The sequence below is a fragment of the Astatotilapia calliptera genome, chromosome 3, assembly GCF_900246225.1.
Source record: "Astatotilapia calliptera chromosome 3, fAstCal1.2, whole genome shotgun sequence".
NCBI classification, from domain to species: domain Eukaryota; kingdom Metazoa; phylum Chordata; class Actinopteri; order Cichliformes; family Cichlidae; genus Astatotilapia; species Astatotilapia calliptera.
The window spans coordinates 42,660,295-42,685,366 of record NC_039304.1 but is presented as its reverse complement, the minus strand read 5'-3'; the positions used below and the strand labels follow the sequence as shown (position 1 = coordinate 42,685,366).

The following is a 25,072-nucleotide window of genomic DNA, read 5'->3' as shown; positions in this document are numbered from 1 at the left end:
AAGGAAGCCATGTTTGCACCACCGGCGCGTCACCCCACAGCCGGATGTTGGGACATGCAAACAACCGGAAGTGGTGAGTGAGGGGACACTGTTTCTTCTATGTCTGACACAAGGACTTTTGGGGGGTGCTATTTTTTGTGTTTCTTCTGAGGATAACAGTGGTTTCTCTGCCTCACCCATGGCCATTGCTTCAAAGACTGCCTTTTCTGAGCCCACATTCAGTGTCAATGACTGTGTTCACTCTGTTGTTTCCAAGCCTGGGGTTACTAAGCCTAGGACTATTAATTTATGGAATAAAAATGTTAGGGACGTTTTTTCATCAGCATTGGTTCCTACAGGGAGAGCAAGGAACCTCACTGAAACAGTCTTTTCTGACAATATTCTCCCATCCACACCTTCACCAAAGTCAAACGTCCGGCCTGTAACACAGTTAGTAGTTCAGTTGGACCCCTAGAGGTTAGGATGCCAGCACCGGCTGATTCGCCTGACAACTCTGCTGAGCAGTCTCAGCGGTCATCCCCTGCGGAGAGCTCCAGTGAGTTCACCCATCCGCCTCTGTCCTCCGCTGGGAGTATTGGTGTATTGGAAGTATTGGTAAACAATTAAGCAAATACAAGTAATCTGCAATAAATTACAGGTAGTGAGAAAAATAAACTACTAACTCTTTTACGCTACACCCACACCTACAAGGGTGATTTTGAAAACGCAGCTGTTTCGTCACACATCGTCAAAGGTATGTGCGTTTTTTCACGTCACACTGTGGCCACGTTATTGTTTACATGAGATGAATTGCAGAATGGCAGATAGAGACAAAATACTGTTAATCTGACTGTCTGCAGGTTTTACACGCAGTTACTGTCCCTCCATTTACAAAGGCAGAGGCGTCACGGTGTGATTATTTTACGTGTAGTTGTGTTTTCCTGTGTAATAATGTTCAACATTGCTATTAATACATTTTTCAAAAAATGCCTCTCTGTGCAAAATGGGTTTAAAAACAAACAGCTGTGGGATATTGTTTGTCCGTGATTTGAACCGGGGGAATAAATCGTGGCAGGATCAGCCTGATGTTATTTGTATCCTGCTGTAACTTTACTGTATAAAGAGCTAACATCTCCAAAATGTCAGGAGTAGTTAGTCATTACAAGTGTTTGCGAACTAAAAATCAAGAATGTGGGATCCTGTTTGTCCGTGATTTGAAGAACCCAGCGCTGCTCCTGACGAAGGGAAAACCAGTTCTGCAGGGAGACCTACCTTGGCACTTGTGCAGGTGAAGCCAAAGGGAAGATTTGCTTCACCATATTTTCTAGTCTTTGGCTTAGAAGGAAGTTGGTTTGGAAACATATTCAGCGATGCTTCATCTCCCGCTTTGCATTTGTGTGGGCGTCCCGTGCTAGCAGTGTCCAAGCATTGTTTTGTTTTTTTCCCCTTTTCATACCCCCCCTTACAATGTCACTATATGTATATGGTGATATTGACCAGCACTTTAGAGTCACAGAGCAGGTGGTAAATGAGATTGAGCTGACTCTTTTGAGCCACACGCTTATGTTATCAGTCCATACAATGGGCGTTAATTGGTTGTTCTCATCCATCCAGATGGAGGATCACTAACAGCAGGTTGATAAGACTCCAGAATCCACTCTGGCTGGAATCTGGTGGATACAGCAGTGTTTACAGGTAAGACCATTTAAACTGAGAGCATTTACAGAATGACTATTTAATGTCAGCGAGTGTCAATAATGTTAATTTGGTTATGTTAGTAATACACAGAGTGCTAATATAACAGCTTTAAGATGCATTTGTAGATATTATTACGTGTTTTACCGTTTTATTAGAGACACGGCTAAGTGTTTTGCATTTTGCATAATTTTAAGTTTAAGTGTGTTCAGCATTGAACGGCAAAAATTAGGTTTTCTTTTCGGAAGTATGTAAAACGAAAAAAACAAAACAGCGTCCGACAGCGCTGTAAACAATGGTAGACTTGTGCGTAACAAGCAAGCGAATAATGCAGAAAACAGATTTTTAGATGGGAAACTGTTCTTGAAGAGAGAGAGAGAGAGAGAGCTGTGCATGAAGTGTGATTTTATCATGGTGGAAGCAAAACAGTGAAAGTCAGAGGGAACTCATGACAATGTTTATGTGAAGCTTAGTTTGGATCTTCTTTTGCTGCTGGTTCAGTCAATATTGTTTGGAGAGACATCAAACTAACAGCTTTAGAATCAGCGCAAAAACGGTGTGAACACAAAGCGCGGACCCAACGAAACATCGGAATCAGCGAGCTGTTGGCTTTCAGCCCTGTCCATGCCGTCGGGTGAGAAAGGCGACATCTCACTGATTCTGATCCGCGCTGTGTGTTTCTGACTTTGTGCAGAAGCTGTGTACCTGCTGTCATTTACTGTCTTAGCTGTTTGGTGGTTGTTGAAATTTTGTGAGGTTTCACCTGGGATTCTGGCATTTCAGGCAAAATAAATTTATATTAAAAAATTGATTCAGGATTTTAATGAATCGATTTCACGTTATCCAAGCCAGAATTGATTTTAATCGATAAACCGATTATAAAAATCCACCCCTAATTAGAAGCCAGCATGGTCTCACATACACACACACAGTTTACTTAGTTCCGCTTTCTCCATACTTCCTGTTTTCTGCACAAGACGTGCAGTCTACTCTGTGACTTTTGGCATGCATTCTAACTCACAAGGGCGTTTTCCTACACTGGGCTCTATGAAACAATTTAAACAGAAAATAAGCATTAAGAATATATATTTATATCGTAACAACACTAACATAGGACATTATAAAATAAGTATCTAATAGATATACAATCTGATATTAATACAACAAAAAATAAGCAGGTAATAATAATAATAATAATAATAAATTGAATTTGGAAGCACCTTTCAGAACACTCAAGGACACTGTACACAGCAGAATAATAATAGATAAGACACCTTTATTAGTCCTGTGACAAAGTGGCTAGGACAGAATTCATTTGCCATTTGTCACTTGCATATATTGTTATTCTGTGTTCTGTTATTTTACAGTCAGCCATAATGCTTTAATTTAGACATTGCTGGTGTAACTTCTCTTAACACACAATATCCCGGGTTTTGTTTGTGGTAGCAGTAGTTACATTCTTTACATCCATGCATGTGTTTTAAAGCAAACACTACAAACCATCAGGTCATCTGAGTTTTCTTCTGTTTACAGGCACATGTCTGGTAAATTATGTTTCTTTATGTTGCTTTGGTTATACTTACCATGGTGGCCATGTTGTGTATTCAGGTCCTATATGTGAGACAGGTGTAGGGGAAGGGCCGCCCACTATTTCCTGTTTATATAGGGTCATGAGGTCAATGATTGCATCACTGGGTGTAACCAAATGGAGGGTTTTTCATTTTGTATAGTATTGTTTGTTTTCTTTAAAGTAGCCTTTTGAGTTATATTGTATGCAGTGTTTTACTTTACAAACTATTTAGTTGAGTAAATGAGTTTGTCAGTTTCATGCATGACTTTATTCCTGTTCTTTGTTTAGAATTGTATTATTTGGTTTGACCTATTTTGTTCAATGGTAGGGACTAACGAGGTCAGGTGTGGGCAAAGTCCTGTATAAAGCCAGTGGGATTTTTGCATGCCTGATTGATTGTTTTATGGTAAAATGGAGATGCTAGCAATAAAGTATGCTTAAAAAGAACTTCAATTGTCTGCTAATGCTATTTACTTATCACCTTCCTTGCTGCTTATGTTATGCTACTTCACAAGTCCCACGAATGGGAAATTTCATGTAAAAGCAACATAAAAGTTTACACAATCAGAAAAACATAAGACATAAAACAAATTTAAAATAGCAGAGTGGAAAGTTTATGTGGGATAAGCTATTTTGGACAAGGTAGTGAGTGAGAATACACTTGTATCATTAGCGCAGAGGCTACGACCTACTACTACTGCACTTCATTGAAGGTGTAGTAGTAGAGAAAACAATGTCACAGAACACACTATTATTCATTGCCGAATATACAAGGAACTGTCAGAAATTACAGCCATTGCTTTTCGACGAATTCCATTATCTCAAAGGTGTAGCCATACTTTCCCACTATTTTCTGCACTTCCTACTTACAGTCAATCCAAACATCAAAATAAAAGCTCCACAAATTTCTGACATATAACAATGGAAATACAATTTCCGTAGCTACTTATTTCTCTCATTAGAATGTAAAACATATTCAGGAAAGAACAACAAATCAAATAGCCATCAATTCCAGCAGATTCTTCACCAGGACCCTTTGTGATAGTTTTAATGTTGTATACAAACTACAGTCATACACAACATATACAATGGTATATGGGCATATTTACACATTTTTAAAAATCTCATATCCAATCTCTCACCGACATACTACAAAGTTTTCTGGTTAAAATTATTGTAAGAGCCAAAGTCAATGTTTATGTTTTTCCTTTTTGTTTTGGTGGCACAGGTGTATAGCTTTACCTGCGTCTCAGGTGATGGTATGTGGGTATGGTCACAGTCTATTTACCTGGTGTCTGTGTCCGCAGCAGGTGTGTTGGGTGAGTGGTTTGTGGGCAAACTTCTCTGTTGAACGTCATTTTTTGGCACACCAGTTAATCCATGCGCTAGTTGTAAATTGATTGAAAGCGCAAATGTTTGTTTTTGTTTTGTTCTTAAAATAAATGCGCAAAGTACAAGTACGATTCATTATGGATTATTGGAGGGACACAACCAACTCAGCCGGCCGCAGCTTTATTTACGGATGAAAGTCGCAACAATTATCTCTGTGGAAAAGATGTCAATGTTACAGTGTTTTAATGCAGGGTTTGCTGTTTATTAAATAAGCCATATCCATTATGATCCCTCAATACAATCATGTCAACATTAAAAACTATTGAGCTATTAAAAACTATTGCATTTTCAGCTTATATGGCTGAAACATTTTCAAATGATGACCTTCCAACAATGAGTGAAACAGTGAGAGCCTGTGGAGAGTTTGGAAAAATCCCATTAAGAAAGAGAAATCAAACATTTGGATTCATTTTAATGAGCTCAGACTTGTTGAAAATGCAGAGGAGCTGGTTGTGAACTGAGCTTCAGAGAAACACAACATACTGATATTCACTGTGAAGCTTTGAGTGGAAAAAGAAAAGCAACACGTGGATCCTGGAATAATGGTAACTTCCATCTTTAACATATATTTCAAGTTAGAGAAATTTAGGCTTATCCCTCAAAACTGTAAATATAAAAAAGTTGCAAAAATTGTTTCCTACCACAGGAAATTTATTTTGAGTGTCTTCATAGTTTTATTTTTGAAATACACCAATTTTTATATACCGCAGGAAAAATGAAAATAAATATTATACTGCAAATTTGCAAAAAGCAGCATATGCATCAAAATAAACTATTTCCAGCAGTGCAATATGAGTCCTAAGCATCCCAGAAATGACACAGAAAGTCATAAAGTCAAAGACAACTTTTAAAAATACCAGTATAGGCCCTGAGGCCCTGATGGTAAAAAAAACTACATTTCCGTGAAAATGACGTCACTTCCGGTTTCGGGCAGGTAATGGCGGACATGCAAAAGTTCGCGCTGACGTCTATTCCAACGTAGGAAGTGTTATGAACAGCTGATCAGATCGGCAAAGCGTGTTTCTGGAATATTATGTTTTTATTGCTGCAAGTGCTTTTTATGCAGTTTTTGCAAAGCTATATGTGGAAGGAAACTGTGACCGAGGACAAGCTGATGGCATAAGATGTAAGTAAAACTCCTCCAGTTTCATATGCAAAAAAAATGATTGCGCTAGCTTACGTGGTTGCAGAGCTACCGGGATTTAAAAATAGTTACGCAAAACAGAGCGTGCCCGCTCCGATCGGCTCTAAAGGGTTAAGGACTGAAAAGCAAGAAGTTTACAAGGAATCATTTAGAAGAGTTTCAAACATCAACTGATTGAATCCATGAATCTGAAAACGTGTTTCCGAGTGAAAGAGACAGACATGTACAGACTGAACTATCTGTTCAACAGTCAGTGTTTCTCTAACAGGAGACACTCTTTACACTCAACTCAGCACAGACGCACTGAGGAATTATAATTTAACCAAAACCCAGGATAAAGAGTTTGAGTGAATGTGGTGTTGAAGGTGTAGAGGTGGATCAGAGTGTCAGAGGAGACGCTGTAGAAGGACAGAGTGCCAGCAGGACAGTCCACATGCACTGCTGCTCTGTTAGAGACAGAGGAGGAGGAGGAGGAGGAGGAGGAGGAGGAGGAGGGGGATGCAAATTTCTTATTGTGACAGACATAAACAGGACCATCATTAGCACAGTGCAACCTCCAGGACTGATGATCGAGTCCAAATTCACAGTCATTACTCTCTCCTTTCCTTTTGATACTGTTGTAACTCACTGATATATAAACCCTTCCTCTCCACTCGACCTCCCAGTAACAGCGACCAGTCAGACCATTTCCACACAGCAGCTGATGAACATCAAATCTGTCTGGATGATCAGGATATGACTGAACCTCCTCCACATGTGTCACCTTCCTGTTGTTGTCAGACAGTTGGAGGTTTGTGTGTACTGTGTTTGTGTCGATTGTGAGTTGACAGGAATCTGATGGAGAGAACAAACACAATCCAGCTGCAGTTATTGATCCATCATCTGTTCATTGATTGACACTTTGATGATGACTCCTGACATGATGAAGATGGTTGAATGTGTGCTGCTTTGTTTTCATGAATCCCATTAAAAACACACTTACACTTCCTCAGACCTGGTGTCAACCATCGTTCTCCAGCAGGCTCCACCCTGAAAGGCGGAGGGGGGTCAGACCATGATTATATTTATTGTTTATTTGTATAGCACTTTAAGAAAACACCAGGCAGGACAAAATGCTGAACAACACAGATATAAAAAAAAAAACCTAGCAAAATGAAATATACAATAAAATTATTAATAATACAATAAACTTAATTAGGTGTCAGTTTCCTAGAGAGTGAAAAACCAGGGACTAAAAACAGGTTTTCAATCTGGACTTAAAGACCTGCACTGATGACGCTTGTCTAATATGGAGGAGTAGGTTATTCCAAAACACCGGAGCAGAGAACACTCGGTCTCTTCTGCATTTCAGCCGTGCCTTAGGAAACGACAGCAGCAGCTGAACAGAGAGAGCAAGGAAGAACATGTGGCTTCAGCAAATCAGATAAGTACACAGGAGCCAGACCATTTAAAGATAAAACAAAAAACACAGTAAAAGAAAAACTGGGTAGAGTCTGGAAAACCTCCTGTGTGGTCCCAGTGCCAAAGACTTCACGCTCCAAGGACCTCAACAGCTATAGGCTGGTGGCTTTGACATCCTGCCTGATGAAGACCCTCGAGCGGCTGGTCCTGGCTCAGCTTCGGCGCCTGGTGAGCTCATCATTGGACCCACTTCAGTTTCAGAATCAGAATCAGAATCAGAATCAGAATGGGGTTTATTGCCAGATGTTGAGGTTTACAACATTAGGAAATTGCTGCGGTGCTTCAGTGCAAACAATAAGAATTAAAGTGCTATGTAGAAAGAAAGATATGTGCATGAGATATACATGAGATATATACATGAGAATAAGAATTATGAGTGCTACGTAGAAACATATATACATGAGTGCAGGTGGTGATCAGTGACAAACATGAATGATGCAGTGACACAGCGTAGGGTCATGTGTTAGTGGCGGGGACAGTCATGTGGTTATTGTTCATGTGTCCAACAGCAGAGGGGAAGAAACTGTTCTTATGGCGAGAGGTTCTGGTGCGAATGGACCGGAGCCTCCTGCCTGAGGGGAGCAGGTCAAACAGACTGTGTCCAGGGTGAGAAGGGTCAGCTGAGATCCGGGCTGCACGCCCCAGTGTCCTGGAGGTGTACAGGTCCTGCAGAGATGGGAGTCTGCAGCCAATCACCTTCTCAGCAGAGCGCACAACACGCTGCAGTCTCTGTTTGTCCCTGATAGTGGCTCCAGCGTCGCACACGGTGATGGAGGAGGTGAGGATGGACTCGATGATTGCAGTGTAGAACTGCATCATCGTCCGTGTTGGCAGGTTGAATTTCTTCAGCTGCCTCAGGAAGTACATCCTCTGCTGGGCTTTCTTAATGACGGAGGTGATGGTGGGCTCCCACTTCAGGTCCTGGGTGATGGTGGTACCCAGGAAGCGGAATGAGTCCACAGAGGTGATGGGGGTGTCAGTCAGGATGATGGGGGGGAGTGGGGCTGTGTGCTTCCTGAAGTCCACAATAATCTCCACTGTCTTCTGGGCATTCAGCACCAGGTTGTTGTGGCTGCACCAGGTCACCAGACGTTCAACCTCCCTCCTGTAGGCAGACTCGTCCCCGTCCGAGATGAGCCCAATGACTCCCTACCAGCCTGGCATTGGAGCCGATGATGCTGCCCTTTTTGACTACCTCACCCACTGACCACAGTATGGAGAACTCAGGGCTGCGTGTTGGACAGGGTCATCTGCAGTATGGGGACTCCACAGGGAACGGTTCTGTCTCTGTTACTCTTCACCATCTACACTGCAGACTTCTCCCACAACTACTGTGTAAAAGGCGGCTGTTATGTCCAATAACACAAGCACAACATATTTACCACGATCAGTAAGGAGGGATATTATACCCCTTATGTCAAACAGAGTGATTTGTGGCCCCAATAAAAATTTAGGGCCCTAGGAAGTAATAAAGTAATAAAGGAAGTGACAAAAATATGATATTCATAAAAAGTATGATATTCATACAAAATATGCTAGTTCATAGCTCATTGCTTTTTCCCCTAAAAGAACTAATTGATTATTTAGAAAGTTTCTAATATATCAAATAGCATTCTTTTATTTCTTAAGCCAATAAAAAGTTTTTACTTTGCTGCTGGAGCGGGGGGGCTAGGAGGAGTCGGCCGTCCGGCTGCGGTCTGGAGTGTGGGGCCTCCCTGCTGCTGCGGAGTCGGGGCAGTCTGCCTCTCCCCACCGCAGGGAAAAGGGTAACACCACCTGGGTCTGGGTGCAGTTCCCCCCTCCAGGGGCAAAGGTACCTAGACCCGGTTCGTAGAGTACGCTTGGGGAGTGTGATCGTGTGTACAGCTTCTCTTTATGTCTGTCTCCACGTCGGTTGACTGTGAAGTGCACATGAGAGCATGAGGGTGGGAATGGATGTTTGTGTCTGTGTGTGCCTGTATGTTTGTGTCTATATGTCAGGTTGGGTATCAGACGCCACCTCTCTGGGGACATCTCAGGCCCTCCAAGGTTTGGAGGCCTATCTCCACCCACCACCACTTCCCCTGCCGGTGGCGGACTCCCTCAGGTGTCGGTGCGTTGGTGGTTCTTTGTGTCTGGGGGTGGGCGTCCGGGTACACACCGGCTCACTCCTTGGCGGCCGCTTATTGGGGCTCGCTCGGGCCATTTCGGAGGTGGGGTGCCCCCGGCCTCTCGGCCTGGGGCTCGGTCACTCAGGCACAGCTGGCTGCCGGCGGAGCTCACGGGCGCGTCACTGCAACTCCCCCTGGCTTCTGCTCCGCGGCTGCTGAATGAGCCCTCATCTGGGACTCTCCTCAGCTCTTACTGGGACAGTGGCGCAGCTGCCCCTCTGTGGGTCTTCCTTGGTCTCTTGTGTTCTGGGGGCCTCTGGATGTCTGGAGTTTTGATCTCCTCCATACCCGCTTGATACCATGGAGGACAGGGCTGTGGCTCCCCACACTCCCTAGCAGATCATTACATGGAGAAACCTTTGGAATGCAAGCATGCTGATCCACACAGGTATGCACACAGGTGTACACATGGGTATTCACAGACGCCGACTACAGCTTTCTTGGCTGCTGCCTCAAAGCACACTGTGCGCTGTCTATCTTGCGTGCTGCACAATATCGTTTATTATTTAGTAACTATTGATATCTATGACTAGGTAGTTTATTGTGATGGTGCTTTTTTTTTTCTTATGTTGCTCTTTGTTGTTTGCTGTCTCCTCTGTTTTTTTTTCTCCATACAGGTGATCCAGGTGTTTTGTTTGTTTGTTTTTTTTTTTTCTCTCTTCCCCCCTTTCTCACCGTCTCTTCTCCCCTTTGGTTTTCTTTCTTTCTCTCCCCCTCTTTCTTTCATTCTTTCCCCCTGTCCTATCCCACAGTTATGTCTGTCCCGTTTGTAGCAACTGAAAATAAAATAAATTCATAATTATAATAAAGGTCAATCAAATGGACCAATATCGCAAGGCCATGATGATCCACTTGGTAAAATAAATCCGCTTGGCATCTTTCTTGGCCTTAAGACAACAATTCTGATGGCTATAGATCCAAACGGGAAAAAAATATTTCGGGGGCCGATAAACAATCGCACATAGCAATGAAGGCGAATGGCCCAGTTCACACTAACAGACTTCAAAACTGGTGTAGCAAGACGAAGGGAATAGCTGCTTCAAGTCCAAATGAGCCTTGAAACAGCAGCAAGCCCTCCTCATTTGCTGCTGTTTCTCTCGGAAGCTCTCGGAACATAAATAAAATGTACAGCCAGCCGGTACTAGTTCAAGGAAGGCACTTAACTCACCGGGAGAAATCCAGGTTTCAGTCAGGAAGAGCAAATCCAGAACATGAGAAAGAAAAAATTATTTCAACCTGAAGGTCTTGTTTTCCACCAACCTGGTATTTATTAGACCCAGCCTGAGAGGAACTGGGTCCAAAATTTCCGAAGCATTAGCAACCAGATCCACCAGTCAAAGTTTTTTTTTGCAAATCCACGCCAGCGCAAATGTCGTAGAGGAGAGAGTTTTGCAGGACTCTTTTCAAGAGACCCAACAACAGGAACCAACCAGGAGAGTCCACTGAGTCCAAGGCATGCAATGGCACCAAAAGTTGCAGACAAAAACAGCGGATGGAGCGGAACTCATAGGGAAAATGAGAAATCCAAGATTTCAGCTTGACAAGACGACCTCAACAGTTACCCCGTCTCCCTGCATTGCTAGTACAGTGGTATTGCTCCCAGAAAGGAAGGCAAAAAGCCTTGGTTTTCATATCCAGGCCGGTCAGAGATCTGGATGGATAAACCTATTTCCAATAATGTTTGGTGATGATAATACAAAGTAGGACAGACATGCAGTGCAAAGTTAGCTAAAAATAATATAAAACAAAACAAATAAAGGAGAGTGATAGACAGCGTGCCGAACACATAGGCACCATCTTGCAAACATGACTAGTACAGTCTCTTTCAGCTTGCCCACATGGACATTACATGGCTCTCATACAGATACTTTTAGACACTGATAAAGGAGCAGCCCAACATTTTCACAAAAACACTTCAGTCCATACATGGATCAAACTGCTAATGATTTGAACTGATCCTGGATCTGTCACTACACCACTGTATTGAATAAAATATGACTGATTCAAACCGTATTTTTCATTATCTTTATATTCCTCTTCTTCTTTATATTCCTAGCTGGAAAGGACCTGCCTTTTTTTCTCCCCTTAGTGTCAGTGTGCTTACTGCACATGACCTCTGACCTCTGAGTGCACGCAGCGTTGTTTTCATGTGTTTTAAATAAGGATGGGTACCGGTGTCCGGTGCCATGATGGCACCGGTTCTGAAATAAACGGTAGTAACCAGACCGAAAAGCAGCGCACATTTCGGTGCTTAATTTCGGTCCTTTTTTTTTCCTGAGCTGTGATACACTTCTAGCCAATCATTTTACGTTTCCGAGGATAGTAGGCGGGGCCAGGTACGTACATTCTGTTAGAGCAGAGCTACCGATTAGAAATGCCCAAGGCGAAGCGGTCAAAAGTCTGGCTGTACTTCACAGCAAAATATGCAAATTCAGCAGCAACAAGTGCTTTAAGCTGATACTGTGATACTGTCAAAGGAGGTAACACCTCAAATCCGATGAAACACCTGGCGACGCACAGCGGGGTTTTTTTAAAAGCCGAGAAAGGCACCGTATTTGATGGCAGCCGTTCTTCTCTGTTGTTCGTGTGTAATTTACGCTGAGTAGGCTAACCACGTTATTACATTAATGCATGTAAGGTGAACTAGCAAACATCATCATAGCTACATGCGGCTGTCTTCTTGTTTGATGGCAGATGCTCCCTTCACCCTGGCCAAAAAGGCTAAAATGACCAAAGAAAAAGAGGGAAACAGCTAAACATGAGAGGTTTTTGGACAAAGTTTGTGTTTTTTCCATTGTTTAAGCACTGCTTCCAGCTAAGAGTGATACCATATATGCCCCATAGCTGCAGAAAAGGCTAACATTGTTATCTTTTTACATAAAACCAGCTGAACATGAGAGGTTTTTGGACCAATTTTGTGTTCTCCATTCTTTAAGCACCGGTTTGAGCACCGTTTGAGCACCGGCACCGTTTCAAAAGTACCGATTTGGCACCGGTATCGGATAAAACCTAAACGATACCCATCCCTAGTTTTAAAGCCACCATTTACCTGAAACCTGTTCTGATTTAGCAGCGTATTTCTCCACATACACACAGAGAAATCTATGCCTCTGTCACTATTTTGTAAACAAAAATAGTGAACAATATACCATAAAATTTTATGTTGAAACTATTAAGGGACCAGTGCATTTCTACAGTGCTAGAGATTATCTCCTTTAGCCAGTTCCCTGTATTTGATGTTTGGTTTAATGAATGGTGCACACCCTCCACCAGCAGCATCAAGCCTATCATTTATGGAAAACTAAATCTAACCTCAGCTTAAGCCATGTTTCCTGTACACAGATTTCCTGTGAAAACTGCCTCTGCCAGTTTCTTCTGCTGAATCTATGATGTTTTCTACACTTTCTTCATCAGGTTTTTTGACACACTTTCCAGAAGAAACAAACACTTTCTGCACCTCGCTATTTCTCACACCTTGTACCAGCAGGTCGCAAGCCCTAGCTGCTTTCTTTGTCAGGACCTTCCAGAAACAGGCAAGGGAACTGGCCCAGACATATGCAAGCTGTCGGTCAGAATCCCTACCACTGTTCCTACACAAGTCTGAAGTTTAATTAATTAATTAAATACATATAGTAAATACATTTCTGCAGGGCTGCTTGCCTTTAAATTGTACAGAAAACATCTCCCTATAAGTGTCAACTTCTACCACAGCTCTGATTATAAAATAAAGATTTTGTTTTCTTTCTATAAAGCTAGGCTTACAGTTTCCCCCGGTTCCAGTGTTTGTTTTAATATAGGATAAATATGTCCTCAGCCTCTGTATACAGAGATTTATCTAATTTGAACTGTTAACTATACTGAAATACCTACAATTTTTCCTGGAGAAGTTCTCCCTGCGGCATTAGCATTGTAAATAGTAAATGGCCTGTATTTGTATAGTGCTTTACTTTGTCCCAAAGGAACCCAAAGCGCTTTACACATTTAGTCATCCACCCATTCACACACACCTTCATACACTGGTGATGGAAAGCTATATTGTATGCCTTGTTGATCAAGTCATGTCACATCTGCATGTAACAAACAGGAAGTGAGTGAACGACAAAGGATATGTTTTCAGCTCTTCCTCCTCTATCACACAATCTCTCCATACCTGAGAGTGTCCAGTCTCCAGCGTGGATCCTTCAGCCCTGCCGACAGCAGCGCAATCCCTGAGACCCCTGGATGATTGTAGCTCAGGTCCAGCTCTCTCAGATGGGAGGGGTTGGAGCTCAGAGCTAAGGCCAGAGAAGTACAGCCTTCCTCTGTGATCAGACAGCCTGACAGACTGCAGACACACAAAACAACAACCCATCTATGAACAATGATTATCTGTTTGTCACACACAATAACATCTATCCATCCATGCATCTTCTTCAATCCAGGGCTGGGTTGCGGGGGCAGCAGCCTAAGCGGAGAAGCCCAGACCTCCCTCTCCCCAGCCACCTCCTCCATCTTATCTGGGGAAAACCAAGGCGTTCCCACTAAAGCCAAGAGTTATGATCTCCCCATGTGTCCTGGGTCATGCCTGCCTGCCCCGGGTCATATAATCATGCCTCACCCAGGAGTGGCCCAAGAGGCATCCTTGTCAGATGCTCGATCCACCTCAACTGGCTCCTTTCAATGTGGAGGAGCCGTGGCTCTACTCTGAGCCCCTCCCAGATTGCTGAACATCTCACCCTATCTCTAAGGGCCAGGGCCAGGGCCAGCCACCCTTCGGAGGAAGTCCATTTCTGCTGCTTGTATCCGCAATCTCGTTCATCTGTTCACTAGGCACAGCTTGTGCAGCAACCACAACAATGCAGCCACAGCACCAATTTGTCTGCCAATCTCCCGCTCCCTTCTCCCGTCACTCGTGAACAAGACCTCAAAATACTTAAACTCCTCCCCTTAGGGCAGGAGCTCGTCCCTGAATCTGGAGTGGGCACTCCACCCTTTTTTGGCCAAGGACCATGGCATCAGATTTGAGTTGTGCTGATTCTCATTACCACTGCTGGTGGACCAATCTCCTACTACCAAGACTGTCATTTCCATCAATTCAATTTAATTTAACTTTATTTATACGTGACACTAGCACTCATCAGGCAATGTATATGGGCAACTGACTGCACTCAAAAGGGGGCTGAATAATTACGCACACCCCACTTTTCAGTTATTTATTTGTAAAAGATGTTTGGAATCATGTATGATTTCCATTCCACTTCTCACGTGTGCACCACTTTGTGTTGGTCTTTCACATGGAATTCCAATAAAATAGATTCATGTTTCTGGCTGTAATGTGACAAAATGTGGAAAAGTTCAAGGGGGCTGAATACCTTTGCAAGCCACTGTATATTTGAAAAGCTTAATGTCTTAAATCTGGTGATCACCAGTGGTGAGTCTCCTAACCTATATGTGGCTCCAGAACCCTGTATTATCTACAGGGTAAGATGGCTTGCTTTTTGAAACCATGGCAGCTACTACTGTGATAATTTAATGAATTTCCAGCTCAGTGCCAGTGGAGCTTACCCAGCCATCCATTTCATTCTCTCAAGAAGAAGTGCATCTTTTTATTTTTGTAGTAGAATATTCTATTAAGCAAACTAATATATGAACTAACAGCTAATTAAACACCTTCAGAAAAGAAATAGAAACCAAGTAAGAAGATCTGGTGGATGTGAATGTTGTTGAAGAAAAGATAAAAATCTCATTTTGTGGAATTTACCTTTAAAGGTAAGTAATGCAAATTAGAACAAATACTGCACCAGTCACTAATTACCAATAAACTTCTTAATTGATTACTTGGATTAGGCTGTTTCTTCAACTTTTCCTCAGATTTTAGGTCTAAATATATAGATGAACCAAATAAGCTGTACATTTCAATATTGCCTAAAAATGTACTGCTTTTTTTTTATATTTTCATCTTACGAGTATAAAACAAATTAGTGTTAGAAATTCAAAATGGTTCTAGATATTATGCATGCAGTTACTTTCATTTAAAAAAAGAAACAAAAAGTATAAAAGAGGTCACTTAACAACTTTGTTAAGGTTAGATATTTGTGCAATATTATAAATCACAATTTAAATCATCATTTAAAATCCTGACCTGAGAGTTTCGAGTTTACAGTGTGGGCTCTCGACTAAAGCAGAAAGAAGCTTGACTCCTGAATCCTGCAGGTCATTGTTACACAGGTCCAGCTCTCTCAGATTACAGGACGGTGAGGTGAGAACTGCGGACAGAGCTTCACAGCTTCTCTTTGAGAGGTTACAGTAGGTCAGTCTAAGAGAAACAAAACAATAGTGAAAAATAGTGAAAACCTTCGAGCAGCTGCTCAGTTTATTATCCTTCAGAAATCTGTTTGAACTCCTTTAAGGTCATCCTACATAAAACACTGTTTTTTTCCTGATGGGTCACTTTAAGAATGCACAGCACTGAATAACATGATTTCTGGCTCCTGATTAGAAATGGAAACATATCATATTCATCCATCTATTTTGGAGACCTATTCCAATCTGGGATATGACAGTGGACAGCAGAAACCTTCACAGCACCCGAGATTCCAGCAACAAATTCAGATCAATCAATTTCAAAACCAGCAGGTTAAAAACAGTTTACTCCCTCTGACAGTGAAGAAAACATCTCCTCCCCCTCTCCCTAAAGCTGCGTACAGGCTGAAAGTGATTCACATGCCAAAGAAACTGTATGATATGTGATGACTTCAATTAAATACATTCAAAATAACTTCTGGTGATGTTCAGCAAGTGATAAATCTTCAGGTAAGTGTCATAGTCCTGGGTCATTTTGACCCAGTATTCTTATTTTTCTCATGTTTTTCTATTTTGTTGTTTATTCATTCCATGCTTCCTATGTTGTTCACCTTGGTTTAATAGATTTTCCCTCATGTCAGCACCCCCTTTTGTCCCCCCTCCACGTATCTGTGAGTCACCATGCCTCGTTCCTCCTCCTCGTGTTGTATTCCATGTTTTCCCCAGCCCGTTATGTCTGTGCTCTCCCTGTGTTCCCTCTGTGTATTTATGTCCACGTCTCCCTCAGTTCTGTGTCACCTTCTCCCTCATAGCTGTGTGTGATTATCCGTGTCTCCTGGTGCGCATTATAATTCGTTTTTCCCAGATTAGTTTTGTATTGTTGTTTTTGTATTGTTGTATGAATAAAGCTGTGCTTTTGAGTTTAAGTTCTGTCCCCGTGAGTTTGTGTTTGGGTCCATTCCTGCCTGCCACACAGCCGAATCATGACAGTAAGCTACTGAAGAGACAACCAGCGAAATCAAAGAATATCATCAGTTGACATATGACCTGCTAGGAAATACAGCAGCTGGTCATCTAGGCAACAGGAACCTAGAATATCTGCATGCACCCAGCTGACAGCTTCAAAGCAATCATCCAATCACCTCCAGTGAAAAATAGAAGACATTTCTGAGCTATTATGGAGACGTCTATATGTTTATGAACTAGATTTTACATGTTTCAGTATATATTTGCTTTGGATGAGGAAAATAAAGTTGCTATGATTAAATTCATAGATTAGATTCATAGATCTGAGAACCAAGGAAACAAGTATCTTTCAGTCCATTTTTTAATGTCCTGCTTATTAGGAACTAAAAGAGGCCACTAAAACGCATGCAATATTACTGGAAAGGCCCGGATGTCCTCTATTCAGCAAAACAGGACTCGATGTGATAGCTGAAATAAGAAAAAAGTTACAGACTAAAATCTAATGTCGATTAAAGTGGACATAAATGAGTAGGCTGGATCTCAGGAGGCTATACAGTGACTGTATACATGTTGTAGCCATAATCGAATTACATCTTCAGCTGAAATTTTGTTGAGTTCAGAGGGAGATGAGTAGCACTGTTGATAGCCTTGGCTCAAAGGTTAAAACTTGGAGCTCTTCTGCCTCAAAATGGATGCCTTATCCTTGCACAGACTTTCTATAGGAGCTCTCAGTTCTCCAAACTTAAAAATGTTAAATGCTACCTGCTGTGCCAAGGATACTCTCACAAAAATATCTTGTTTCATTTTCTAATGAACAAAAAAAGGATAGCATGGAATAGTCTGTTTGATAAGTTAGTGAAAATTGAAGTAGCAGTAAAAAGACAACACTATAGTAGAGTGAAGCATAAAAAGACTTCCACACACGAGGTTCAATCAGTCATTGCATCTGACACTGAGGGAGAGATACCATGTCAGCAATTAATTCTCTTGTGCTGTTTTAGTGCATAGGATGTGATTTTTTGCTTGCAAAAATATTGCACTCTTGAAATATTAAACGATTGTCTGAAAAGGTAATGCAGGTTTGGATCAACAAGATATACTGTAAATTTAATATAAATATACATTTTTGTGTACATGTTTACTTACAGAGCTTTGTTGGAGGCTTTGACCACTGGCAGCAGCCTCAGAAGAGCCTCCTCTGAAGCAGAGTATTTCTTCAGGTCAAACACATCTAGATCTTTATCTGATGACAGTAAGATAAAGACCAGAGCTGACCACTGAGCAGGAGACAGTTCATCTGTGGAAAGACTTCCTGAACTCAGGGACTGTCGGATCTCCTCCACCAGAGAACGATCATTCAGTTCATTCAGACAGTGGAACAGACTGATGATTTTCTCTGCAGACAGATTCTCACTGAGTTTCATCTTGATGTACTGGACTGTTTCCTGGTTGGTCTGTGAGCTACTTCCTGTCTGTGTCAGCAGACCTCGTAGGAGAGTCTGATTGGTCTGCAGAGAAAGACCTAGGAGGAAGCGGAGGAACAAGTCCAAGTGTCCATTTGGACTCTGTAAGGCCTTGTTCACAGCACTCTGAAATAAAGTCAGCCACTCTAAAGAATTACTCCGCTTAAAAGTCTTGGAAGTCAATTGCTGTTCTTCCAGCAGATTGAGTCCAGAGTTGCTGAAGGTCAGATGGACATGAACAGCAGCCAGAAACTCCTGAACACTCAGATGGATGAAGCAGAACACCTTGTCCTGGTACAGTCCTCTCTCCTCTTTAAAGATCTGTGTGAACACTCCTGAGTACACTGAGGCTGCTCTGATATCGATGCCACACTCTGTCAGGTCTGATTCATAGAAGATCAGGTTTCCTTTCTGCAGCTGATCAAAAGCCAGTTTTCCCAGAGACTCCATCATCTTCCTGCTCTCTGGACTCCAGTGTGGATCTGTCTCAGCTCCTCCATCATACTTGACCTTCTTCACTTTGGCCTCAACCACCAGGAAGTGGATGTACATCTCAGTCAGGGTCTTGGGCAGCTGTCCTCCCTCTCTGGTTTTCAGCACATCCTCCAGAACTGTAGCAGTGATCCAGCAGAAGACTGGGATGTGACACATGATGTGAAGGTTTCGTGATGTCTTGATGTGGGAGATGATCCTGCTGGCCTGCTCCTCATTTCTGAATCTCTTCCTGAAGTACTCCTCCTTCTGTGGGTCAGTGAACCCTCTGACCTCTGTAACCATGCCAACACAGTCTGGAGTGATCTGATTGGCTGCTGCAGGTCGTGTGGTTATCCAGAGGTGAGCAGAGGGAAGCAGTTTCCCCCTGATGAGGTTTATCAGCAGCTCATCCACTGAGGTGGACTCTCTAGGGTCAGTTAGGATTGTAGTTTTGTGGAAGTCCAGAGGAAGTCGACACTCATCCAGACCATCAAAGATGAACACAACCTGGAAGTCTTCAAAGCTGCAGATTCCTGCTTCTTTGGTTTCAGTAAAGAAGTGATGAACAAGTTCCACCAAGCTGAACTTTTCCTCTTTCAGCACATTCAGCTCTCTGAAAGTGAATGGAAATATGAACTGGATGTCCTGGTTGGCGTTGCCTTCAGCCCAGTCCAGGGTGTATTTCTGTGTTAAGACTGTTTTCCCAATGCCAGCCACTCCCTTTGTCAGCACTGTTCTGATTGGTTCATCTCTTCCAGGTGAGGCTTTAAAGATGTCTTCTTGTCTGATTGTTGTTTCTGGTCTGTCTGGTTTCCTGGATGCTGTTTCAATCTGTCTGACCTCATGTTCATCATTGACCTCTGCAGTCCCTCCCTCTGTGATGTAGAGCTCTGTGTAGATCTGATTCAGAAGGGTTGGGTTTCCTGCTTTAGCGATCCCCTCAAACACACACTGGAACTTCTTCTTCAGAGCAGATTTAAAGTCATGCTGACACCACTTCAAGTTCCTAGTGCAGGTTTCTGAGTGACACACACACAAACACACAAAAAGTCCAAGATTCATCACGCACACATATTTTGAATGTATTTATGTCTATTTCTTGAGACATTGTTGAATGTTTTATATTTAGAGAATAATCCTCACTTCTCAGCAAATGCTCAGCGATGTTATCCTGCTTCATTCTCCTCAGTAAGTCCACTGTAATCGTCACAAATGCCTCTCTGCTGCTCTTACTCTTCTCTTCATCCACACCTTTTAATACATCTTCATCCTCACATTGATCCTTAAAAGACTGTAGGTCATCTGGACTCAGGTTTGTCTGGATCTCCTTCAGCTCGTTCTTCACAAAAGTGATGATTTTGTCCTCCAGTATCTGGAGCAGAATATTTTATGAATAACCCAAAAGCTTTTCTCACACAGGAGAGAAAAGAAGAACATAGGATGAGGTATGTTTCTGGGAATAACTTATGTAATTATGTAAAATATACATGATTCCTCAATTAAATTCCAGCACTGGCTCTCTAAAATCATACTGATGGCTATAGATCCAAACGGGACAAAAAAAAAAAAAAGGAGGAAGAGATACGGAGCAGGAGGTTGGAGAGAAGGAGCCCGCGGGATTAAGCTATCGGAGGAGAACACACACTTGGATTATCACTTTGGAAACTCACCTGCGCACCACTGGGAGTTTGGAGAAGATCACTGTTGGACTTTGCACTTCACTTTGCGTTTTGAGACTGTTTTTGGGCACTGTAAATAATAATAATAAATGTGTGCTTCGCATCCAGAGCTCCGTGACTCAGTCCGTATTTTCCCATTACCCGTGACAGGTTCAATTTCTTACTCTTAAAACCCCCAAATTACTATCCAAAATATACAGAATGCTTTCTAAAACAGATGAATCAATATCACTTCTTATTGCAAAATGGGAAGCGGATTTATCAGTTAACTTAGACCAAAACTTCTGTTCTCAGATTTGCTTAAAAACCTTTCATCTAATCAGAAATCCCAGTCTTCAATTAATTCAATACAAAATACTACATAGAGTGCACTATACAGGTCATCGGATGTTCAAGATGGGTTATACGTCTACCAACAACTGCTCACAATGTCAAACCAATACACCGGACAATTATATCCACGCTCTTTGGTTCTGTCCACCAGTTAAGAAGTTTTGGCGCGAGATATGTGAAGACTTATCAAAGTGTCTGAAATGTAACATTCCAACTTCCCCCTTAGTGTGTTTGTTGGGCAGCTTAGATAATGTCACTACAGAAAAGAATATAGCCCATATGGTTTTCACTGCCCTATGCATAGCCAAGAAAACTGTCCTCATGAACTGGAAAAATAAAAATAAGCTTAATTCTAACCAATATAGAAATTATCTATTAGATTACATTAGTCTTGATACAGCCTCTGCCACCACATCGGGTCAATTGCTCTGGGCTCCTTTGAATAGCTCCATCACCTAGTGGGGGTGGGGGGTCATAGTTTGGTCCCACCTTCGCTGTTGTGATTGGTGTGGGGGTAGGGACAGGCTTAGGGCGTCGGGGGGTTCCCCGGAGGCATCTTCCTTGGGGGGCTCAACCCGGGGTAGCGGTCATGTCCGGTTAGGGGCTCTGCTGGATCTTAGGTGACGGTTTCCTCGTGGCTGCGTGCAGCGGGGCTAGGGGAGGGTCTGTGCTGATGGACGTGGGTTACTGACCTGGTAGCCTGGCTGTCCCTGGGTGGGTCTGGGACGGGCGTGAGGTTCTGGGGGCGCTCCGTCTCTGGGCTGGGGCCCTGGCCGGGCCTCGGGGGCGTGGGTCCTGGTTGGTATGTTGCTGGGGTTGTGGACGGGTGGGTGTATGGGGGCCTGACCCTGGCATGCCACCAGTGCATCAAGCCACCTGGGGGGCTCTTCAACTGGTGGGGGAGGTTGTTACACCTTGCAGGAGCTTTCCTCTCTTCAGGAACTCTCTCTGCAGGAGGGGGAGATACTGGAGAGGTGGAGGAAGATCTCAGCCTGGGTGTCTATTGTCTTATGCAGTCTGGAAGATGAGTGGATGACGGGGTGGGAGCAGTTTTCTCTGTGGTGGGGTCAGGTGGGCTGTCCCGGGCTCTGTGGGGCCGGGCGGCCCTGCTGTTCTGGGCCCCGGTCCGGATGGGCCTGGGCCCCCTTTCCCTGGCGGGTTGCGGTGTATGGGGGTGCCTGCCTCCCTCTTCCCGCTCCACCACAATCACCCACACATGCAGGGCCTTGGGGTAAAGGTTTGTCACCAGGGTGCAGGGGAGGCATCCCCCCTCTGTCCCCTTCTGGCTTCCTGTGCCTCAATTTTATCTCACAACTTAGACATTCACATTACTCACACTCTCATAACACATACATATAGGATCTTGAGGGTGGGCACGCTACACGGACTCCAAAAGACCATCAGGGTGTACACCTCACCCCTGGCATCGTTGCCCACCTCTCAATTTTAAATACACGTAGACATTGAGGGCTAACAGGAGGGACTATGCGCTTACCTGCTGCTCTCTGGCAGGTAGCTCCATGCCCTCCTGGGTTTTAATTGCACCTTAGAACACACATGCATCAACACTACAATGAGCGGGTGGAGGGAGGTTTGGAGTCTTCTCTCACCCCCGTTCTCTGCGACCTGCTGGAGCGGGGGGGCTAGGAGGAGGAATTGGCCCCTGGCTTCTGCTCCGCGGCTGCTGAGTGAGCCCTCATCCGGGAATCTCCTCAGCTCTTTCTGGGATAGTGGCGCGGCTGCCCCTCTGTTGGTCTTCCTTGGTCTCTTGTGTTCTGGGGGCCTCTGGATGTCTGGAGTCTTGATCTCCTCCATACCTGCTTCATGCCCTGGAGGACGGGGCTGTGGCCCCCCCACACCCTCTAGCAGATCATTACATGAAGGAACCTTTTAAATACGAGCGCGTCCATGCTCACAGGTGTACACACAGGTGCTCACACACACAAACTGCACCCTTTTTGGCTCCTACCTCAAAGCACACTGTGCGCTGTTGATCTTATGTGCTGCACAATAATGATTGATATTTAGTATTTACTGTTATATTCCCATATATCATCGTGATGTTGTTTATTGCATAGTTCTCGTTTTCTTCTGCTTGTTTTCTTTTTCTTTCTCAACAGGTGATCCAGGTGATTGATAGATGTATTTTTTTGTCTGCTTATTTAGTTGGTTTTTTTTTTTTTGCCCTTTATCCCCGTCCCTCTTCTCCGCTGTTTGTTTCCCCTCTTCCTTTCTCCCTTTTCTTTTTCCTCATTCAAGTCTGTCCCATACCTAGCAAGTGAAAATAAAAAAATAAATAAAATAAACAATAAATGGTGAATCAAATAGACCATTACGGCAAGGCTGGGATGGTCAATTTGGTCAAGGAAATCCGTTGGGCATCTTTCCTCGCCTTTAGACAATAATTCTGATGGCAAAAGCACCAAACGTGACAGGCGCAAAAAGAAAAAAAAAAAAAGAATAACCGTCTGCTGCCTCAATACTTCACATCCCCAGAAAGCATGTAGGTTTTACTCCCACACCACACTTCCCATACTCATGATCCTCAGAAAAACGAGCAGCAACTAATACACGAGTAGACATGACTTAAATACAAACAGAAGAACACAGGGAGATTACAAACAGGTGGGGAACACAGCTGGGAGTAATTGACAAGATGACACAGGGGAAGCAAAACTGATTACACTGACATCAGACATGAACTGTCAAAGTAAAACAGGAAACAAGAAACAATTCACAAGACACAGATTAGACACAGAACTAAAAGGGACACATGGAAAACACAGGCCCGATACTGACAATTCAATTCAATTTTATTTATATAGTGCGAAATTAAACCAAAAGCCGCCTCAAGGGACTTTATATAACCACAGAACCAAAACCTAGGAACAAACAAAGACATCAAGAAATCAAAGATTAACAATAAAAAATAGAAAACGCTGGGACACAGACCCAGGACTGTGACATTTCAAGTGTTATTGGCCATACTGTAATTTTGTTACCTAATTGCTTGTAATGTGTACTCGATCTTGAAAGGCGCTTCTAAATAAAATGGAATTTTATTCCATTTATGTTTTTTTTTGGGCCTGCCCAGCTGCCAAAGTGTAAGGTTTGCTTTTCTTTCTGAAATACTGAGACATGCTTGATATTTGCTGATATATTTGCAGTTTAGTGGAGACACAAATCTGACCACAAAATTCTGTTCAACAGAAAGCTCTACCTTCTGAGCCAGAACCCAGCATGGAGATAGCTGTGAGCAAAATTTATGTAAAAGTAGATGTTGTACATGTACATACCTGAAATATGTCCAGTTGTGTTTGATGCTGACTACTGGGAATCTCTGATGAGCTCTGTTGGCCCTCTCTGTGGAGGAGTCATGAAGAATTAAATACAGCAAAACCTTACAGCGTGAAATGCAGCCTGCTGCGTGGTTAGACTACACGCCTTTGGAACAGAGGATCGAAAGTTCGATTCCTGCCTGGGGCATCTGTATCCAGAAGGGGTCATAAGGCTAGACCCCCTATGCTAAGCAAGCCAACTGCAGACATGCAGACATAAATATGAAGGCATGCCAGCTCGGACGTCGCCCGGATCAACAAGGTCCGCGTCAGGTGTTGAGGAACCAGGGCACCCTGACGAAAAGTGGGCTACTGGAACAAGAAGGCATCGGTGGGCAAGAGACGAAAACAGGGCATTGTTGGAATGCTACTACGCAAGTAACCCCGGCGGAAGGGGTGAGTCCCTCACCCTCATGAATAGGATGAGAGACCTATGGATTCTTCGATACCCAACATCCACAATGACGGCGAAACAACTAGTAGCTCAGTGTTCCAACATTCGAAAGAAGGGACTGCTCTCACAGCTAGAGATTGACGAGGTACAACACAAATGCTACGGCAAGGAGGAGTCAGGACGCCAGGTCAGGGGGGAGATATCATCACCCCCACCCGAGATTGGGTACATAGCCCCAAGTGCGATAGGAGAAGGATCGTTGAGTGCGAGAGGAACTGACCTGAAAAATAGGATAATGGCCAAGCTTGAAACCTGGATCCCCGTAGCCGGTTACCAAGATTACGTGAAGTACCCTCAGAAGGTCTGCTAGATGATGTTAATGCAGCACTACGGACAATACCTACAACCACGATTACCGACACTAACAAGCTGATCTACAATACGGTAGCAGTGATCAGTGAGATGCTTGGCTACAAGTTGAACAGCCACAAGGGCAGTACCCTCCATGGAGAAGGAGGCTAGAGGGCAAGATCAAAGTAGCACGGAGGGAGGTTAGCCAACTAATGGAGTTGCAGAAAGTGGATCTGAGGGCAGACCACAGCGACCTCCCTGAACAGGGTCTGGCTGGACAAAGCTGGACTGAAAGACAGCACAGAGGCACTAATCATGGCAGCACAAGAACAAGCTCTGAGTACAAGATCCATTGAGGCTGGGGTCTATCACACCAGGCAAGACCCCAGGTGCAGGCTGTG

At 43.4% G+C, this 25,072-nt stretch overlaps 2 protein-coding genes across 2 annotated transcripts in view; one reads left to right on the top strand and one right to left on the bottom strand.

Annotated features, from left to right (window-relative positions):
- Positions 1 to 25,072, top strand: part of LOC113019580 (NACHT, LRR and PYD domains-containing protein 3-like) — a 237,521-nt gene that overhangs the window by 131,152 nt on the left and 81,297 nt on the right. The window lies entirely within an intron of this gene.
- The window catches only part of LOC113019582 (NLR family CARD domain-containing protein 3-like), a 159,948-nt gene continuing 140,938 nt past the window's right edge, over positions 6,063 to 25,072 (bottom strand). The window contains exons 11-14 of the mRNA XM_026163356.1: positions 15,513 to 15,656; positions 13,542 to 13,715; positions 6,763 to 6,809; positions 6,063 to 6,614 (exon numbers count right to left, since the gene is read on the bottom strand). Coding sequence (XP_026019141.1) covers positions 6,070 to 6,614; positions 6,763 to 6,809; positions 13,542 to 13,715; positions 15,513 to 15,656 — 910 coding nt within the window. The 3' untranslated portion in view covers positions 6,063 to 6,069. The remainder of the gene's footprint in view (positions 6,615 to 6,762; positions 6,810 to 13,541; positions 13,716 to 15,512; positions 15,657 to 25,072) is intronic.